This window comes from Macaca nemestrina, chromosome 1 (genome assembly GCF_043159975.1).
Source record: "Macaca nemestrina isolate mMacNem1 chromosome 1, mMacNem.hap1, whole genome shotgun sequence".
Taxonomy (NCBI): Eukaryota; Metazoa; Chordata; class Mammalia; order Primates; family Cercopithecidae; genus Macaca; species Macaca nemestrina.
This window is the reverse complement of record NC_092125.1, coordinates 177,060,111-177,079,738: the sequence shown is the minus strand read 5'-3', so window position 1 is coordinate 177,079,738 and position 19,628 is coordinate 177,060,111. Positions and strand designations below refer to the sequence as shown.

The 19,628-nt window shown below is 42.9% G+C and overlaps 1 protein-coding gene across 1 annotated transcript in view; it reads right to left on the bottom strand.

Annotated features, from left to right (window-relative positions):
- LOC105495128 (phospholipid phosphatase 3) overlaps window positions 1-18,884 on the bottom strand; it is an 84,451-nt gene extending 65,567 nt beyond the window's left edge. Inside the window, exon 1 of the mRNA XM_011764355.3 lies at window positions 18,124-18,884. Within this exon, the coding sequence (XP_011762657.1) occupies window positions 18,124-18,262 (139 nt within the window). The 5' untranslated portion in view covers window positions 18,263-18,884. The remainder of the gene's footprint in view (window positions 1-18,123) is intronic.
- Between the last annotated feature and the right edge of the window lie 744 nt (window positions 18,885-19,628).

Genomic DNA, 19,628 nt, shown 5'->3' with positions numbered 1-19,628 from the left:
TAGCAAACATAGCTGATGTTGGGTTAAAATTGTGGGAAGGATGATTTTATATCAACATAACCTTTTGAACAATTAGAACTGCCTCCATGGAATAAACTCACCATCACTGAAAGTATGTGCCAGTAGTGTCTGGTGAGGGCTTGCTTTCTATTTCAAAGATGGCACCTTCTAGCTGTGTTCTCACGTGATGGAAGGGCAGAAGGACTAAAAAGCTCCCTCAGGCCTGTTTTATAAGGGCACTAATCCCATTCATGAGTGCTCTGCCCTCATGACCTAATTACCTCTTAAAGCCCCCACTTTCCATCACCTTGGTGATTAGGTTTCAGGATATGAATTTTAGAGGAACACAGACATTCAGACCACAGCAGTTAGTAACAAAGTTAAGACGTAAACTCAGATTTCTTGTCTCCCAGCTTGCCTATGTTTTCCCTTCATGGGGGTTTCCTCTACTCATTCAGAGTCCTCCGGGTTTTTTTGTTGTTTTTTGTTTTGTTTTGTTTTGTTTGAGACAGAGTCTTGCTCTGTTGCCCAGGCTGGAGTTCAGTGGCGCGATCTTGGCTCACTGCAACCTCTGCCTCCTGGGTTCACGCCATTCTCCCGCCTCAGCTTCCTGAGTAGCTGGGATTAAGGCGCCTGCCACCATGCCCAGCTAATTTTTTCTTTTTGTATTTTTGGTAGAGACCAGGTTTCACCATGTTAGCCAGGATGGTCTCGATCTCCTGACCTCATGATCCAACCGCCTCGGCTCCCAAAGTGTTGGGATTACAGGCGTGAGCCACTGCGCCCGGCCCAGAGCCCTCTTTAAGGCACGAGAGGAAGATGAAAAAAGTAATGCCTTCTAAATACAGCCCTAGCTTTTAGGGTAGGTTAGAATTTTTTTTTTTTAAATAGACGCTATCAGAGTTAGCACAAATTTTGTTAACCAAGTTCAAAATACTACGTGAATGCAAAATTGAATGTAAATACCTAGTTGTTCTTAAGTTAGTACATATTCCCAATTCTCTCAGGTTAGTTAACACTCTATTATTGACTGTTGCAAACTCTAGTAAGTAAAGGGTTTTTCCATTTCATCATACTGACTTTAGGAAGCAGGCCTTAAGCACCCAGAGTTTAGCTTTATAATTATACTTAATAATAATTCAGCTATTTATAGAAAAGATAAACTGTACCAGTGGCTACCTCAGGATTGTGGTATTATAGGCAACAAAATTTTTATTTTTCTTTTTACTTCTTGTTTATATTTTCTAAAATATCTTTATATACTTTTTCTCAATAAAATTTTTTCAGCATCTATTATGTACAAGGAGTTCAAAATCTATTTAGAAAAGGTTTCGGAGGGGAGGCAGGCAGGATTCGAAGTGACTATCAAGAGGTAAGTAGCTTCTTTCTTGGCCGAGCGCAGTGGCTCATGCCTGTAATCCCAGCACTCTGGGAGGCTGAGGTGGGTGGATCACCTGAGGTCAGGAGTTCAAGACCAGCCTGGGCAACACGATGAAACCCTGCCCCTACTAAAAATACAAAAATTAGCCGGGCGTGGTGACACGCCTGTAATCCCAGCTACTCGGGAGGCTGAGGCAGGAGAATCACTTGAACCTGGGAGGCGGAGGTTGTAGTGAGCCAAGATTGCACCATTGTACTCCAGCTTAGGCGACAGAGCAAGACTCCGTCTCAAAAAAAAAAAGTTATTAAGTAGCACATACCAAGCAAAAAGAAAGAATGGCATGGTAGAAAAGGATGTGGAATAGCCCCAGAGTGGAGATGTCCGGGAGAAGAGTGTGGAGGGGTCGGGGGAGAGTGGGGTAGAGGGGATGAGAAGCAAGAAATCGAAAGGTTTGGTTGGGGTTAGATTCTGAAGGGTCTTAAATATGCTGAGAAATGGATTCTGTAGTCAACAAGGGGTCAGAAAGTCCTGTTCTGAAGAGACAGGCCTATGTGATCGCGATTGTAGTTGTAACAAATAACTCTGTAGACTCACTGCATAAAGAATACATGAGGGAGGAGAGACTATCGCCCTAGAAATAAATCTGTAAAGACATTTTTTTCAGATCTGGGTAAATGATGGCATGTGCCTAAAATGGAGTCAAAATGGGAAGAATGGAGAAGAGAGAGCAAAATCAGAAACAAAAAAAAATATATTCATTGTACAAACATGAGTTTGCAGTTGCAAAATATTTTTCTATACCTGTGGGATACATACCGTTTGGTCTCAGCAGCTCTGTGAGGTAGGCAGGGAACAAATCATCATCCTCATTTTATCATTCGTAAGGTAGGAAACATTTGCCCAAGGTCACTCAACTAATACAGCAAAGCTGAGACTGAAGGCAAGATTGGCATCAAGCTATCTCTTAGACTATATTTTAAAAATTTCATTTAATTATCAGCTCACGACACCTGGCCGTGTTTTTCCCATCTGTGTGTCCATCTTCTCACCTTGTCACCTGCTTCCTTAGGGCAGGTTCCACCTCTTATATTTCTTAGACTTTCCCTCAGCACTGTGTATTTATCTCCACAAATACTGGGAGAAAGATAAGATAGGCAGTGGACTCACAGGCATGTGCTTATCAGTCATTTTCTGGTAATAGAGAAAATGATCAACAGCCCAGGATATACTTTCCCATTGGTCTTGTGGGTGTTTCCCATTCATCCTGGGTCCACAGTGAAGGAAGAGCCCTTGCTATGATTCCTATGGTTTGAGGGGCCTCTTGCCAGCTGCTTTCCTGCTCTGCATTCTAAGTGTGAAGGATCTGTACAAAATGGATCTACTCTAAGTCCTATTTAACTTTTCCATGGGTCTGTGTTTGTCAAAGCTTCATGCCAACTCTGTCAGAAAAAGAAATGCCACAAAACTTCTTTTAGGAAAGGGAGAAAAGACCTACTTTATATACTTGCTTTCATGCTAATCACACCACCATTCAAATCCCAACTGAATAGGGCCCCACAATAGCCTGGGAAATACACGGAGCGTTTTCCAAAGTGCAAGCTCCTTCACTCAAAATGTTTCATTTCCCTGGCTTTTTAACTCCTTTGGAGAAGACTGATAAGAAGAAGAATTAGCAATACAATCTGATATTGCTCTCTCTCTGCAGACAAGATATTCCATTTCTGTAGAAAATTGGCCAAGTATTCTCCTACCATGGCTCCTGACCTTTTCTTCTAAGGCTCTACAGAACTGGAACTGAGATTCTTTCTGATATATTTTCAGTAAAAGTGGATTCATGGCCCAAGTGATCAGCTGAAAGCAGATTCTAGCAGAGCATTTTCCCTGAAATGTTAGTAAATGACCTCTGCTACTGATGAGCTGAATTATTAACAGTGTGTCACTAACCCATCAATGAGGATTGCTGCAGACATTGCTGACCAAGTTCTGAGAAAAACGGAATGAACTTCAACCTCCTCCTTCATAGTGTTGTTGTGAAATCCAAGTGAGTTAATAATACATGAAAAGCCCCTAGCTCACTGCCTGCCACATATTAAGTATTCAGTAAAGTTCATGCCTCTCCCTTCCAATGTAAAGGTTTGGAGTTCACTTCTATCCTCCAGGGATTTACAAAGAAACAGGAAATACTGAAATTGACAGAAGACTTTAAACTTCAAGTCAAATCTGAACACTTTACAAGGCATGATTATTTCATTTTTAAACTTTCTGACATGCTTGCTTTCTTCATATGCTCATTATTGAAACTAATAGTGAAAATTCAAATTGCAATCTTAATTCTTGGAGGAAAGAGCATAGGTGTTGGTTGGTTCATAGCCCACAAGCACCACCGTTTTCTAGTCCCAAGATCCTGAGCAAGACCCTCAATCTCTCTGCACAACAACTGTCTCATCTATGAAATCAGTTAGAGGAATACCTCCCTTTCAGGCTTGATGATTTGATGAGATTCGTGGATGTGTCTGACTATAGTGTCAGTGCTCAAAAATGTTCGTTTCCCAGCTTTTTTCCAACTGACATGTGAACAATGACATTTTGCATGTGGTGGTACTGATGTTTTGTTTGCTTTGAGGGGCTAGGTAACTGGAGTTCTACAATGAGAAAAATTAATTGAGGCAAGGAAGAATATATAAATTCAAACGCTCAGATGCAAACATTATCATTTGGTAGAACTGTTCAGTAAAAGGGATTATTAATTAATAATAAATCCTTGGATTTCACAGCTAGGGCAAGCACAACCGCAAACAACAAATTTATGGCAAAATCATAAGTAAAGGTCCCTCAATTCCATTAATAGCGTTAGGAAAATTAAACCTAAAATCAAGACAGCTTATCATTCCCCTCGGATTGAAAGCCCTGTATTTTGAATGCTTCAATTCAGGAAGCATATTTTAATTTCCCAGCCACTCCCTAGGAATTCTGCTTTCATATAACATCTATAGAGCTGATCTTTCAAAGCAATCAGTCACAAAGGTGAGTGGAGCCCACCATCCCTCCTGCGGTGTCATTGGAGCTGCTACTCTCCAGACAGATTTAAATGACAAACCCACTAAACAAAAGATTCTCCAGTAAGTTGGTAACAACTTTGGAAATATTTTTAAAATCTCAGCTTGCTGGAAGTTCCTCTCTCTGATCATATGTGCACTTGCTTCCAAAGAAGACACTGTGCTTCTAATCAAAACATCTATTAAGGCTAAGATGACAGCAAGACAAATGTAATGATGAGAAATAACGGATTAGGCCATTCTTCTCTAGAAACCTACAGAGGCCAAATTGACCCAAACAGCTACTTTGGGAGAGTGTCTAATGAAATCTGCTGTGTGGCTGAGATGCATTCTGCCACTTCCTGTCAGTGGTTGCTAACTTTACAACAATGTGGGTCATTTGTGGGGAAGAGGCTACTGGTAGAAGTTCCATGTACTGCATTTAATGAAGGAGCTGCATCCGCAGCCACTAACCAGAGAAGCTCAAAATCTTTGCATGTGACTCAAAGGTTACACCAAACCACAAGAACAGTAGCTCCAGCCCAAGGTACAAAAAGGGTCACAGAGTGACCCACTACCACTGCCTGATGTGAATGACAAAAGGCCTAAAGTCCCGCCTTTTTTCTTTTCTTTTCTTTTTTTAATGATACACAGAGTCTGTTGCCCAGACTGGACTGCAGTGGCACCGTCTCGGCTCACTGCAACCTCCGCCTCCCAGGCTCAAGCGATTCTCCTGCCTCAGCCTCCCGAGTAGCTGGGATTACAGGCACCTGCCATCGCACCTGGCTAATTTTTGAATTTTTATTAGAGACAGGGTTTTGCCAGGTTGGCCAGGTTGGTCTCGAACTCCTGACCTCAGGTGATCCGCCTGCCTCAGCTTCCCAAAGTGCTAGGATTACAGGCGTGAGCCACTGCGCCTGGCCTAAAGTCCCTCCTTTCTTTAGAAAGCCTTCTATAGGATCCAGGACCCAGTGGTATTCCTCACCTCAAAATTCAGAGCTAATAGTCCATTCTAGGGTGTCCCGCCTTTTCACCCACAAAAATCCCTCATGGTTAATTCTTGCCCCTCTATGACACATCTAGAAGACATCTGTACTTACCAAGTAAACTATATTCCACATCATTTATTTATTTTTGCTAATCAAAGCACAAAAAGTATCAGTCTCATCTTACGATTAGCAGAAATAAACAAGACCAGAGTGAACTGACAGCTGTCATTCACATCACAAACACAGCATGCTAATACTTTGACCAGTCTAGGCAGAGGCTGATGAGTTAGGCTTGACAAGTTAATCACTGGTGAAAGTTCAGTATGCCTAGATATTTCTGAAGTACTGAAAATAGCAGAGGATGCCCCATGATTGACCTAAAAGACCTCCACAGGTCCAGAGAACCACCAGTCCAACTCATTTTGGATGATGCTTCAGGGGTTGCCAATGCGAAAGCCAGCATGGAGTGATGGAGAAAAGCATGGGATGCAGAAACACGTGGAGAATATAGGCAGTAGGGCCTAGTAGTTAAGAATGACCTCACCAGGCAGATGTCTGACCCCACCTCTCAGACTCACTCACTGCACCACCTTTGGTAAGTCATTTTCAACCTCTCTTACCTCAATTCTGTAAAATGGAGACAATAGTAACAAGTACTTGATAGGCTCATTGGGAGGATCAAATAAGAGAATGTACACACGCTGCCTAACCTGGTGAGAGGTACCTAGCTAGCACTCAATCAGTGTCAGCACTGGTCATGATTTAGTCAAGCTTGAGTCCAAATTCCAGCCCCAATACATATCAGCTGTAAGAAGTTGGGCAAATCATTTACCCTGTCTCAGCTGCAACACCAGGTTTTAAACATTTCCCTTATTCTGTTATTAAAAAGGTTAAAATGAGATAGCATGTGAAGCACCTAACAATAAATGTGGATCCCTTTTCCTCACCTTTTTGTAATATTTGAGATTTAATTTTCACACACTTACAACTTGATTTTTTCGTGCATTTATAGCTCAACTCATTATTCAGGATTTGTATTTGTGTCTTATATTCTTTAATATTTCTTGGCACCCAGCACCTGAGTCTAAAAGATACATGGTAATTTTAGTCCCTAAGATGACAACTATAGATCAACAGCCATATATCCAGAGGGGAGAAAAGGGTGAAAAAATCAGCCTAAACAGGAACTGAATAGATGGGTTTCGGTTTCATGCCTTTAAAATACTGTAAAGCAGATCCTAGGGATATATAGGTTTTACTATTTGCATGTTTAACTGTTTCCAAGCTATTCTGAAGATCCATCCTTTTTTCTGCTGAGACAAGAGTCTGTACGTTACAGCCTGCTTTGTGGAAGCGCTACTCAGTGGGTGAGCGGGTCTAGCTGACCACCCAGCATCGATTTCCCAGTCAGCTTATTGTTTTCTGCTCACTCATCTTAAACCCAGCGGCACCACTAAACTGATTCAAATCGTGTTTCTTTGTGAAAAATCCCTCTAAAAACAAAGTATCACTTTAGTGGTTTTATGAATATGTTAATTCCAAATCTTCCGGAAAATTCTGGCATTGTTTCCCTTACATATTTGCATTAATCTTAAGGTATTTCTTTTTCTTTTCTTTTTTTTTTTTTTTTTTTTTGAGACGAAGTCTGGCTGTGTCGCCCAGGCTGGAGTGCAGCGCAGTGGCACGATCCAGGCTCACTGCAAGCTCCGCTTCCCGGGTTCTCGCCATTCTCCTGCCTCAGCCTCCCGAATAGCTGGGACAACAGGTGCCCACCACCATGCCCAGCTAATTTTTTGTATTTTTAGTAGAGACGGGATTTCACCGTGTTAGTCAGGATGGTCTCGACCTCCTGACCTCGTGATCCGCCCGTCTTGGCCTCCCAAAGTGCTGGGATTACAGGCGTGAGCCACCGCGCCCGGCCCAATCTTAAAGTATTTCTAAAACGGTGCAGCCACTACGGAAAACAGTTTGGCAGTTCCTCAAAAAGGTAAACATAGAGTTACTATATGATCCAGGAATTCCACGCCTAAGTATATAGTCCCAAGAGAACTGAAAGAATTTATATGGATATTCATAGCAGCACTATTCATAATGGCCAAAAAGTGGAAATCACCCAAATGTTCATCAAGTGGTGAAGGTAAAAATGAAATGTGGTATGTCTATATAATGGAATATTATTTGACAATAAAAAGAAATGAAGGATACATGTTGCAATATGAATGAACCTTAAAAACAGTATGCCAAGCAGAAGAAGCCAGTCACGAAAGACCACATATGATTATACTTTTATGAAATATTCAGAACAAGCACATCTATGGAGAAAGAAATTTGATTCCTGGTTGCTGTAAGATGTGGGAAGGCGGAGGAAAAATGGGAGAGATTGGTAGTGGGTACCGTTTCTTTTTGCGGTGATGAAATGTTCTAAAATTGGTTGTGGTGGTGGTTACCTAACCATGAAGATATTAAAAACCAATGAATCGTGTGCTTTAAATAAATGAATTGCATAGTATGTGAATATCTCAATAAAGCTCTTTGAAAAAAATACCATTGCAACCCAGGAAAAACCCTTTCTCTAAGCCAAGAGGATTTGTAGCCCACTTATTTTAAGGGGCATTTGAGAAATTAAAGAAGTCCAGAACAACAACAAAAGAATGTAACTCATAGCCTCGTCTTCATAATAAGGCTATGCACATAAAGAAGCATTTACTAATGGATTTCGTAAATCTCCTATAAATCCTGCATTTAAAGTGTTTCTAGAAGGAGTAGCCTCACCATAGTTCAGAGGCTCCCAACCTGGAGTTCAGGAAATACCTGTCATGTCTTTCTTATCCAGCCCTCTCTGCTCCCGCCACAGTACCCTCGGTTCAGCTTGCAGTTGCTACCCCACTGGTCTTTTGCGCCTCTGCCTCCCATTTGCCTACTCTCAAATCCAGTCATCTCTCCCAAACCCGAATAAGATTAGATTCATTCCCTCCTCCAATCTTTTCATGAATATGTTCATTCGAAAGGTCTTTTACAAAACTCTTGTATTTTTCTTACATATTATAACTAGCCTTTAGTTTAGTTTTTGTTTTGTTTTGTTTTTGAGATATAGTCTCGCACTGTCACCCGGGCTGGAGTGCAATGGCTCTCTCGGCTCACTGCACCCTCTGCCTCCCAGGTTCAAGTGATTCTCCTGCCTCAGCCTCCTGCTTAGCCGGGATTACAGGTGCCTGCAACCACAGCTAGCTAATTTTTTGTATTTTTATTAGAGATGGGGTTTCACTATGTTGGCCAGGCTGGTCTCAAACTCTTGACCTCGTGATTTGCCTGCCTCGTCCTCCCAAAGTGCTGGGATTACAGGTGTGAGCCACTGCGCCCTGCCACCTTAAGATATTTCTAAAATGGATGGTGCAGCCACTATGAAAAACAGTTTGGCAGTTCCTCAAAAAGGTAAATGTGGAATTACCATAGGATCCAGCAATTTCACTCCTAGGTGGTAGGTTTCTCTGTGAAATCTTCCAAAAGAAAAAGAAAAAACTCCATTTGCTCTCCTGGTTCACCAAAATAAAGCTCAAATTCCTTAGCTGCCTGCCATACCCAGTCCCCTTTCATAGTCTAGCTCTAACCTATCTCTCCAGCCTCATCTCCAATGACCTCCTTTCTTCCGCTGCACAATGCAAACACACAATATTGACATTCCAGCCTCCAGCTACTCACCCTTCCCAAATAGGTCCCTGCTTCCAAGTCTCAGCACCTGTGCTTCACTCTGCTGCAATACTTTCTCCCTCTTCCTGGCTTGTGAGGTATTATTTATCTTGCAAGACCCAGCTCCACACCCTCAGGCAAGCTTCATCACTCTTCACTGTGCTGCTAGAATAGGCCCTCCCCTAAGGCTCCAGAGTCATCACTTACATAGTGTTTGTCATTTGGGGAAAGCCTGTTTCCCTTTCACCAGCCTGGGAATTCCTTAAGGCCACGGAAACCCGGGGGCCTGGCACATAGTAGGTGCTCAAGAATCATCTGCAGAAGACAAGGCTTATACCTGAAAGACAGGTACAAACACAGGCTTAATAGGCTCTCTAGAAATTATACTGATTGACACCACAAACTAATTTGGGGGCTAGATACAAAGAAACCATCAATGAGAATGGCTTCCTTCGTGTCAATGTAATCATATGTATTATGTGTTTTAGGGATACATAAACAGGAACCAAAGCACACTACTTATTATGACAAGGCGCTTACAATGATTTGCATTTCTCTGCAAAACTCTTTAGGCATATAATTTTGTTAATTTGTGACAAACCTCAAAAACACACTTACCAATACCCTGATTGCAATATATACTTTCAAAGCACACAAGAAATCAAGTTGCTTTCAAAGGTTTCCAAAAGAGTCTGATGTGTGTTGTTTTGTTTGGTTTGTTTTAAATTTGGGAATTTAAATGTAGATCATAATTTATAATTTAACCCAGACTTAAGGGAAGAATAGTTTTACGAGAATGTTCAAGAACCTGACCTAGCCTTCTTTTGAACATTGGCACTGACAATTAATGCATGACCATGAGAAGCCTGTTTAATCTGAGACTGTTTCATCCTCAGTCACATGAGAATAAGAAGAATTTGTTGAGAGCCTTTTAAAAAGCAAAAATACATAAATAAATAAATAGAATAAAAAGCAAAAACTTCGAAAACATGATTCTCTTTTTTCTCCCCTGAGATACATCATTGGAAAAAGGTGGCACTGTTCCAGCTCAAATCATTCAGCAGTGATCTTGGTAATAAGCACTTTCCCGAAAAAATACCAGTTTGAAGAAAAGTAATATATCAAAACACTGCCTAGTCCTTCACATTTGCCCCATGTGTCTTTGGCTTCACTCAGCCAACATCCACTGATATGGATTAAAAGTTAAACCTGTTTCTCTTGTTCTTTTTTTTACTGACGCAGGAAGGAGAGAGAGAGAGCTCCGGAGAACTCTACCTCGTGAATAATATCAAATTTCACATCAACAAGAACACATCCGAAAAGCAGAATGGTAGAAAGGCAAGACCTTGGTTCTAGGTCCTGCTCTTTCACTATCACTGAACAATTAACTAACCAACCAAGACCTCCAGTTCCCGTTTGTGAACCAAGGGCACTGACCAGGACGTGGTGACAATAATGACAGCAGCAACTACCTCTTGAGTGTCTCTATGTGCCAGGCACTGTACTAGACATGTCCCCACCACGTCAGAGTGCACACAGAATCTCATTTCATAAATGAGGATTTATGAGGCCTCACAGAGATCAAGTAAACTTGCTTAAGCTTCTATGGCTAATAATAGTGAGCAAACTCCAATCTGACTCCAAAGCCTGTGCTATTCCCCTCACAGCTCTCTCTCTTCCCCAGCTCAAAAAGGCCTATTTTTCTAACTGACATTAAAAAATGACCTTGGTATTGTTGTTAATGAAATCTCCAAGGTACCTCCAAATTCTAAAGATTCCATGAATCTAGGTGATGAGGAATTGCTCCAATGGTATTCTCTTTATTATGTCTACAGAGAAGCTTATGCATCACACTTTAAGCTGCTTTGCAATTATTTACATATTACTCTGTCTACTCCATGGCCCAATAATATCCTTGAGTTAAAACTCTGAAATAAACGAAATGGAAAGAAATGAAAAAGACTGCCTTGAGTGCATTAATTGCATTGAAAAGTGGGGCAGCAAGGTAAACTGACAAGAGTTCTGGAAAAGTTGGTGCCTGCTTTCTAGCTGGGTACCCTTGTGCAAGTTACTTAACATCTCTGAGCTACAGTTCCCTCATCTATAAAAGGGATCTAATCTCTATATCACATGATTGGCCTGTATAATAAATATGGGAGCCTAGCTCAGTGCCTTCCTTCCTCAGCAAATACAGAGGGTCCCCTAGATGACCAGCATTTGGATCATTTCCAATCATTGCTGTTCTTTTGTTGTTGTTGTTGTTGTTGTTGTTGTTGTTGTTGTTGTTTTTGAGAGAGAGTCTTCCTCTAGCACTCAGGCTGGTGTGCAGTGGCATGATCTCGGCTCACTGCAGCCTCTGCCAACTGGTTCCTGCCTCAGCCTCTGGAGTAGCTGGGATTTACAGGCAAGCGCCACCATGCCCAGCTAATTTTTGTATTTTTAATAGAGATGGGGTTTCACCATGTTGACCAGGCTAGTCTCGAAATCCTGACCTCAGGTGATCCACCCGCCTCAGCCTCCCAAAGTGCTAGGATTACAGGCGTGAGCCACTATGCCTGGCTTTGCTGTTCTTTTTAGTTAGGTTTTCCTCTGGGCTGTTGAATGACATGAATGACATAAGTAAGAGCTGACCCTAAAACAGACCATGTGTCTAAATTCTCTCCCACCCTTCCTAAGGCCTATCTGTCTTTCTCTCAAGATAATATGGCCTTCTCCCTTTCAAAGGAGAAGAATGCAACCACCAAAGCCTATTGAGGTTCCTGCACTTTGACTTTTCCAGAAAGGGTCAGGAAACCTGCCACTGCTTTCCTTTAGCTAATGGAAAACATTTGTGTCCACTCTGCTTGGTGTTTTCTTGGGATTCTTCTCAGAATCTTTTTCCTTAATATAGTTCAGGCAACTTTGCTGCCAAGATATAAAAGAGGATTTTATAGAACCATCGAGGAGTAAGAAAACTGGGAAGAAAATGAAAATTCGACTCTATGAAGAACAATAGCAACTTAATTCCTACCTGATGATGATAATGTGACTTTGAACTTTTCAAAATGCTTTTAGATTCATTATCTTACCTGAGTTTCACAACAAACAGGTATTACCAGGCTTGTTTATTTTACAGATGAGGAAACTAAAGCCTGGAGGAGGTTAAATAATTTTTGCCCAAATTACACGTTGGCAAAAGGTGGCTGTTAGCTTTATGTCAGGATTCAAACTCAGATTTGGGGAAATCCAAAGCTTGTATTGTTTCTACACTACTTTGCTAAGCTTATTTTATCTTCTAAAGGCTTTATTTAGGAATCTAATTTATTCCTGCTTCACCTTGCACTCATGCACAAACTTCAATATCTCAGAAGAAAATATTTAAAATTAACACCTCATTTATCCAAAGGGGTCACATGGCTGGCAACTTCAACTACGTAGAGTTCGGTTTACAACCAGAAAATACATAAAGATTTTAGCCTCTTGGCTTTAGAAACAACACCAAGTCTTTGCACTGAAAGTCACGGGACACCTTCAGGTCTGCCCCCAGAGGTAATTTTCCGTTCGAAAGAATTCTAGCAAGCTTGATTACCTTTTCTGAAAAAGACAAGTGCACTGGTCACAAACAAACAAACAAACAAAAAAGTAGAGACAACCTAACAATGCAGAAAATGCCAGAACATTCAGTACAGGGACAAAAAGCCCACTACATAATTAAATTGCCCTTAAGATATCAGCTGTTAAATAACATAGTGATTCTAAAATTGGCCTGATAAGAATCACCAGCAGAGTTTATAAAATACAGAATCCCAGGTCCTGGCTCAAAGCCAGCTGAATTTGAATATCCTGGAGAGGAGTCCAAGAATCTGTATTTCATACCAGATAGGCCCCATGTTAGGTGAGTTTATGAAATACTGGTGCAATAGGCAACCCTAAAATAAAGTATTACTCCTCAAATAATGTGTACTGGATTGAACTGACACAAAGGACAGGGTTTCTCCATAAATATAACTGCCTACACAGGGAAGAAGCCCTTGACTATGGTCTCATTAGCATCACGCTATGACCAACTGGGCTTCCTAGCCCAAACAACTGCACAGGAAACGGTAAAGGCAGAATCTAAAATTGACAGGCAATCAAAAGGGTTAATCACACCTGTAATCCCAGCACTCTGGGAGGCCAAGGCGAGCAGATCACAAAGTCAGGAGATCAAGACCATCTTGGCTAACACGGTGAAACCCTGTCTCTACCAAAAATACAAAAAATTAGCCAGGCATGGTGGTTCGCGCCTGTAGTCCCAGCTACTCAGGAGGCTGAGGCAGGAGAATCGCTTGAACTCGGGAGGCAGAGGTTGCAGTGAGCCAAGATCGCGCCATTGCACTCCAGCCTGGGTGACAGAGCAAGGATCTGTCTCAAAAAAACAAACAGACAAACAGACCAAAAAAAAAACACCCTAACCATTTTGGACAGTGAGGAAAAAGTTTTTAACCATACTAGAAAAGTCAACAGGGCTTACCTACTAAATCATCCTAGGCTGGAGTGCAGTGACACAATCACGGCTCAGGGCAGCCTCCAACTCCTAGTCTCAAGGTATCCTCCTGCCTCAGCCTCCCAAGAAGAGAGGCTACAGCTGCAGGCTTGCACCACCACGCCCAGTTAATTTTTGATTTTTTTGTAGAGACAAGGTGTCACTATATTGCCCAAGCTGATCTCGAACTCCTTAGCTCAAGTAATCCTCCTGCCTCTGCCTCCCAAAGTGCTGGGATTACAGGAGTAAGCCACTGTACCCAACTGAGGCTCTTTTCTTTATTTTCATCTGTGTAGGATGGTTGGCTAGGCAGTTTACCAGTTGATTAATGAAAATATATAAATTTCAGGAAGTAGGTGAAAGGACACATCTAGCCAAGGAAAAACCTTATCAGTTTCTCATGGTATTGCCTTAACCTTAGTAAAAGCAATGCTTACCTCCCCTCCAGAATTAACAGCAACTTAAGCTAATTTTCAACATCAATTCTTTGGTCATACATATATAACAATTCAATTAATGACAAATGGTCCACGAGAGGCAGTGAGTAGGTTTCTACATCACAATATCTACCAGCCTAGGCTTATAAAATTGTTAGAGCTAGAAGGACACTGAAAGTTGGTCTAGTTCCTTCCCTTTTTTTGCAATGATAAAGAAACTGAGACTCAGAAAATTTTAATGAATTTCTCCAAAGCTGTACAGTGCAGTGGCAGTACAAGACTCTAATGCCTGTCTCTAGTTCGTGATGATTCACAGAGCTAATATATAATGAAGAGCTCAGCAGAGTAGATGCATAAGGCAGACATTCAGCATATGTCAAGTCTCTAATGTCAAGTCTCTACTAGAAATCGGTCACCGCATGTTTAACGGCAACATTAGACATAAAACCACACAATCATTTTGCAGATGGAAAAAAACTGAGACACACAGAAAACCAACTCATCCACACAACGCAACTGGCCAACCTGAAACCTGAAGCTTCTAAGTGTCTCTTTTCACGATACCATGCTGCCCTTCTCTCACTGTTAAAAGTAAATAATAATAAATTATGACTCTATGTATCCCATATATAGAACCAGTTCTAGAATTTTAGCTCAACCATTTAGTTGGAAATCAAAAAACATCCAAAAACGTGGTGGAGCGACCAAATTAAACAGCATGGTTGCTGACCACCCAAATTCTGTTTCACTGACCGGAAGACTGGGACCAACTTTATTTTTCTGCTTTGTTGCAAATGGGTAACTGGGAAATCTGGAGACGCAGAACTTTTCTGCAAACTGAGCTTCAGAATTTTCTGATGAGAACCTCAATTTCAAGATTCTTCAGATGGGGGAAAGGACTCCACTCACGCTAAACTGAGAATTGGGGATCAATTCAAATTGACTTCACTGTTAATCTATCCTTCCCTTTTCTGAGACATGGTTTCTGGTTTATAAAACGGAGATAATCTATTCATAGGGGTTGCATTAAAGAGTGTATATATGAATTTATATAAAAAAGAGACTAACAGAGCTTAGAAAGACAATAATTGTTCCTCCCTTCTTACCTGGGAATTGTTTGTCGCTCTCCTGTAACCCCATCCACCACAATCAATGTACAACAACCAGGAGGTGATAAACATTACTTAATTAAAAGGAAAACAAAATCAATTTCAGAAAAACCTATCACGCAAAGATTCATAACTGTATTTAAAAGCAATTAATCTGCAAAGATAGCTGTCCAATGAAGGGTAAACTCCCACTGGTGTTATTTGACACCAGATTGTCTTGGCTTTCCAACGAGAGTGGACTTCTGTCTTTTCACCAAGAATTTAACGTTCTAAAAAGGTATGTGAAACAAGTTAAACTACTTGCATATTTCCACTTACATAACACTGACATAGCACATCAACTTTTATTTTTTCCAGATACTAGATGAAGCTTGGTGTATATTCTTGTGGGAGAAGAAACAGAAAACTGTCTCTCTTCTTAATATATTAGTGCTCTGTAATCCAGACCATATGATCAATAAACTATATAAAAATTAAATCATACTGACGGTCTTAGGCAAAAAGTGGAAACAATTTTTTTTAGGACAGTGATGTGTGGAATATTAAAATCACATGTTGTACTATTAATTTTTCTTTTGGAAGCCAGATAGAGTTCTCCTGCATAAATATCTCACCTAAATAATGTTTCTCTTGCAAAGAATTTTTCCTATTAAAGGTGTTTAAGAGACATTTAATTAGCGATACTGTGATTGGCCTGTGCTCAGGGGAGACACTGATCAATAAGTCACTTTGAAAATGTTGCCATGGTTTTAATGGCAAAGCACCCCTTAAAACAAGTAGCTATGTGCCTCTATAATAAAATACGTGGAGATAAACAAAATCATTTTGTTCAAACATAGGACCAACAGTGAATAAATATAATCAACAGGTTAGAATATTAGCTTTGGGGGGATGGGAGATAGGTGGGGCAAATGAAGAACTGAAATGTGCGTGTGCCCACACACGTATGCACGCACACACACCTTTTTTACACCTTCTATGTACAACAGAGTAGCTTGGGTTTTTACATCCCTGGCTAAACTATAGCTGATGGATGTGTCTTTTTGCAAATTCCTTTACATCTCTTTCCTTTTCCCTTTCATAAGACACCACCTCTTGGGACTGCCTTCTGAAATCACAAGGGTGGAAAGGAAATTGTACAAAGGCTGTCAAGCATGTTCTAGCTCTGCTTTCTTAATCACAAAGTAGGAGGTAGGAGAGTATCCTGCACAGGCAGTCTAGAAAGAGCTTTCCCTGCCACCAACAAAACACACTGAATAAACACAGGGAGTTCCAGTCAAGTTTACAGCAAACAGCTTCCATGTGTTTAGTGCTTCCTTATACTCCCCTAGGACCAAGGAGGGTCTTTTAAAAATTCAACAGCTTGATTACAAGACTTTAAGTAGTAATCTGTCACACTGTGCATGATAATAAGCCAGCTGCCTTCAGGAAGGTAGGCCCCCCAGTGACAATTCCTTTACATAGCATCTTAATGTTGAATTAATATTGAGAGATGTGGAAATGGGATGTGCCACCTGAACTACAGTGACCTTTCTTCCCTTCCACTCCTCCACAGAACACAATTATACCTTCAGCTGTCTCTCCTTATCTGAAGGGGACTGTCCTTATTTTTAAACTCTAAGAATCCTATCTTTCTTTACTATGGACCATCAAGAGGACACTGCACAATAAGGTCAGTGCTACAGCAAGAGTCATGAACACCAGGGAGGTGTAACTCCAGCCTAAGAAGTCTCTGGTCTGCAAAATCTGCATGGACAAATCCATTTCAAAGGGGACTTAGGTCTCCGTGCAGGAGTTCTATTTTAAGGAAACTGAATTGGGAACACAGATGTTTCTTCAGTTAGCAGAGTTGGCAGAACAGCTCCTGGACCAGATCCGAGTTCTTAATGCAGGAAGGGGCCTCGGAGAGCATCTACTTCAACCCACTCATTCAACTCAGAGGAAACTGAGGCCCATGAGGCAGTTAGGTGGCACACCCAGCAAGTGGCAAGAGCGGCAGTGTTCTGATGACAAGTACTGTGCGCTTTCCATTACACCATGATTCGCTTTTAAAAAAAAAAAAAATCCTAGGCTGACTTCAACCTTGGAAGTCCTGTTCATTCGTGTGAAGCGCTTTCTCCCTCCCCTACCGAGTTCATAAATCCTCCTCACTCTCCCACTCCAATTCCTTTAACTCCCACCGCTCTTCCAGCTGTGGCTCCCAACGACCTTGGAAAACAGAAATGGATCATCGCCTCAACTTTCTGGGAGTGCAATTAAATTTGTGGTCCCCAAACAAGATCGCAGCTGGCTTTCCCAGTGCCTCAACGTGCCCATCAGGGAAATGGGGCTCATCATCCCTGCTGCACCAAGTCAGGGAGTGGGCGAGCTAAAACTGATGCCCGTGAAGCCGCCTACCACCTGGCACACAGTAGGCACTCAAGTGATTGCCGAAGCCGTGCCCAGCACCAAGCCCGAGGAGAGCACCTCCAGGAGAGAAGCAAGTGAAAAGGCCGGCTAGCCAGTCTGGCGAGCCTGGGCAGCAAAGGCGGAAGGGTTGGATGTTTACACACAGCCGCGGTAAGGCAGCCCGGCTCCAGGCAGGAGCCCGGCTCTCGGGGCGATCCATTTCACTCGGATGGAGGGCGACCAGCTATACGCTGGCCCTAGAGCACGGCTCAACCAACTTCCCCTACGCTAAAAGGACTAACCCACACCTTCCGCGGGATTCCGCCCGGGCTTCCAACCTGGAGACGACTTTTATCGAGCTGGTTTAACAGTTGCCCACGAACGCTTAAGCATGCCCAGACCCACTCAAGTACAGGCCAGGAAGTCGGTGGGATCGGGGAGGGCGGGGGCTTCGGGCCCGGGCGGCGCGAAGGCTCCCCAGGAAGGCTGCGGGGGCCCCCCCGGAGCTGACAGCGCGGCGCGGCGCGGCCCCAGGCTGGGCTGGGACGCGCGCCGAGGGCCGAGGGGCCGAGGGACAGCGGGGCTGGGCTCACCCATGAAGAGGCAGAAGAGGTCTAGGCAGATGAGCAGCACCCGCTTGCTGCCGCTCCTCCTCGGGTTGTTGTTGAGCGCCGGGCTGCCGCCGTTCTTGCTCTCCGGGACGATCGCTTTGTCGTACTTGTAGTTTTGCATGGCGCTGGCTGCGGCGCGAGCCTCCCGCCTCGCGAAGACGTCCCGCAATAGCAGCCACACACCCAGGCGCCCGAGTCGCCTCCTGGCCGAGGCTGCTGCGGAGAGTGGCCGGTCGGCCCCGGCTCCGGGCGCGGCGGCGAGAGTGCAGCCCGGGCTGCCTGCCTCCAACTGCAGAATGTGGTGTTTTCTGCTCCTCCTGCGCGCCTCTGCTTTCCTATCTCAACCCCAAATCGTTCGAAAGTCCAAGAGGAAGAGAGCCAGATCCCGAGCAGAAACTTTTGCAGAGCTGCGCAGCTTGGGGCACGCTGGGCTGGCGCGCGTCTGAGTGCGCGAGCGAGCGAGTGGGCAGCGCGGGCGCTCGGCCACCTTCCTCCGCAGCTGGTTCCTTAATGAATGGGAGCTGCGCTGAGTCCAGCAACTCCGGAGCGCCAGCCCCAACTCCAACTTTGCCTCCTCCTCCTCCTCCTCCTCCTGCTCCTCCTGCTCCTCCTGCTGTTGGTGCTGCTGCCGCGGCGGCTGCTGCTGTGATCGCCTGGGTTTGTTTTCTGCACTTCTATTTCACGAGGTCCTTTAAAAAGAGAAGACGTGGGGGGAGAGAGAAAGAGGGACCTCCTTACTTGGCTCGGATGGGATTCTGAAAGCACAGCCCCTTCCTTAAGCTGCCTAAGACGTAGGATAATTAAGGCCACATTTTCCCCCACCCCCTTCAAAAAAAAAAAAAAAAAAAAAAAAGTCCTAAAAGGAAAAGTTGCTCTCAAACCAGAGAAACCGGGAGCCCCTAGCGTTCAGAAACACCAAATTGTCACCAAAGAAAAAATATATATAAATAAAAAGAAACATTTTCTTGCTGGCCTTGGGTCAAGTAAAAGTTAGGGCTGTACGACTAAAATGCATTTTTCCTCCCTTACAAACGTGAGGCCTTCACGTCTTTGTTGTGACTTGAATTGTATTACCCTGAAAATATAATTTTTAAGGAAAACTAGTTTTTTGTTTGTTTAAGATCTTAACATCCAGCACCGGGTACTGTGCTAGATTTTGAGAATGCTAAGATGAAAAAGACTGCACGACTGTGGAACCACATCTCCTGGATTTCAATTCTGTGACTCTGTGCCTCAGTTTCCCCATATGTAAATAGAGATAACTATTCCTTTTCATATAGAGTGGTTGTGAAGACTTAATTTGTTAGTCCGTGTAAGCTCCTAGAACAGTGCCCAGTACGTAGGAAGTGCTCTATGAGGGTTAGCCATTACCTTTTTTCTGGGTGAAGGAGTCAGGCCATCCAACCCCTCTCCTGGCCCCAAGAGTACTTGCACTATTATGGGGAATTCCAGGGCAGCTAAAATGCTCCCTGCTTGAGTTTCAGACA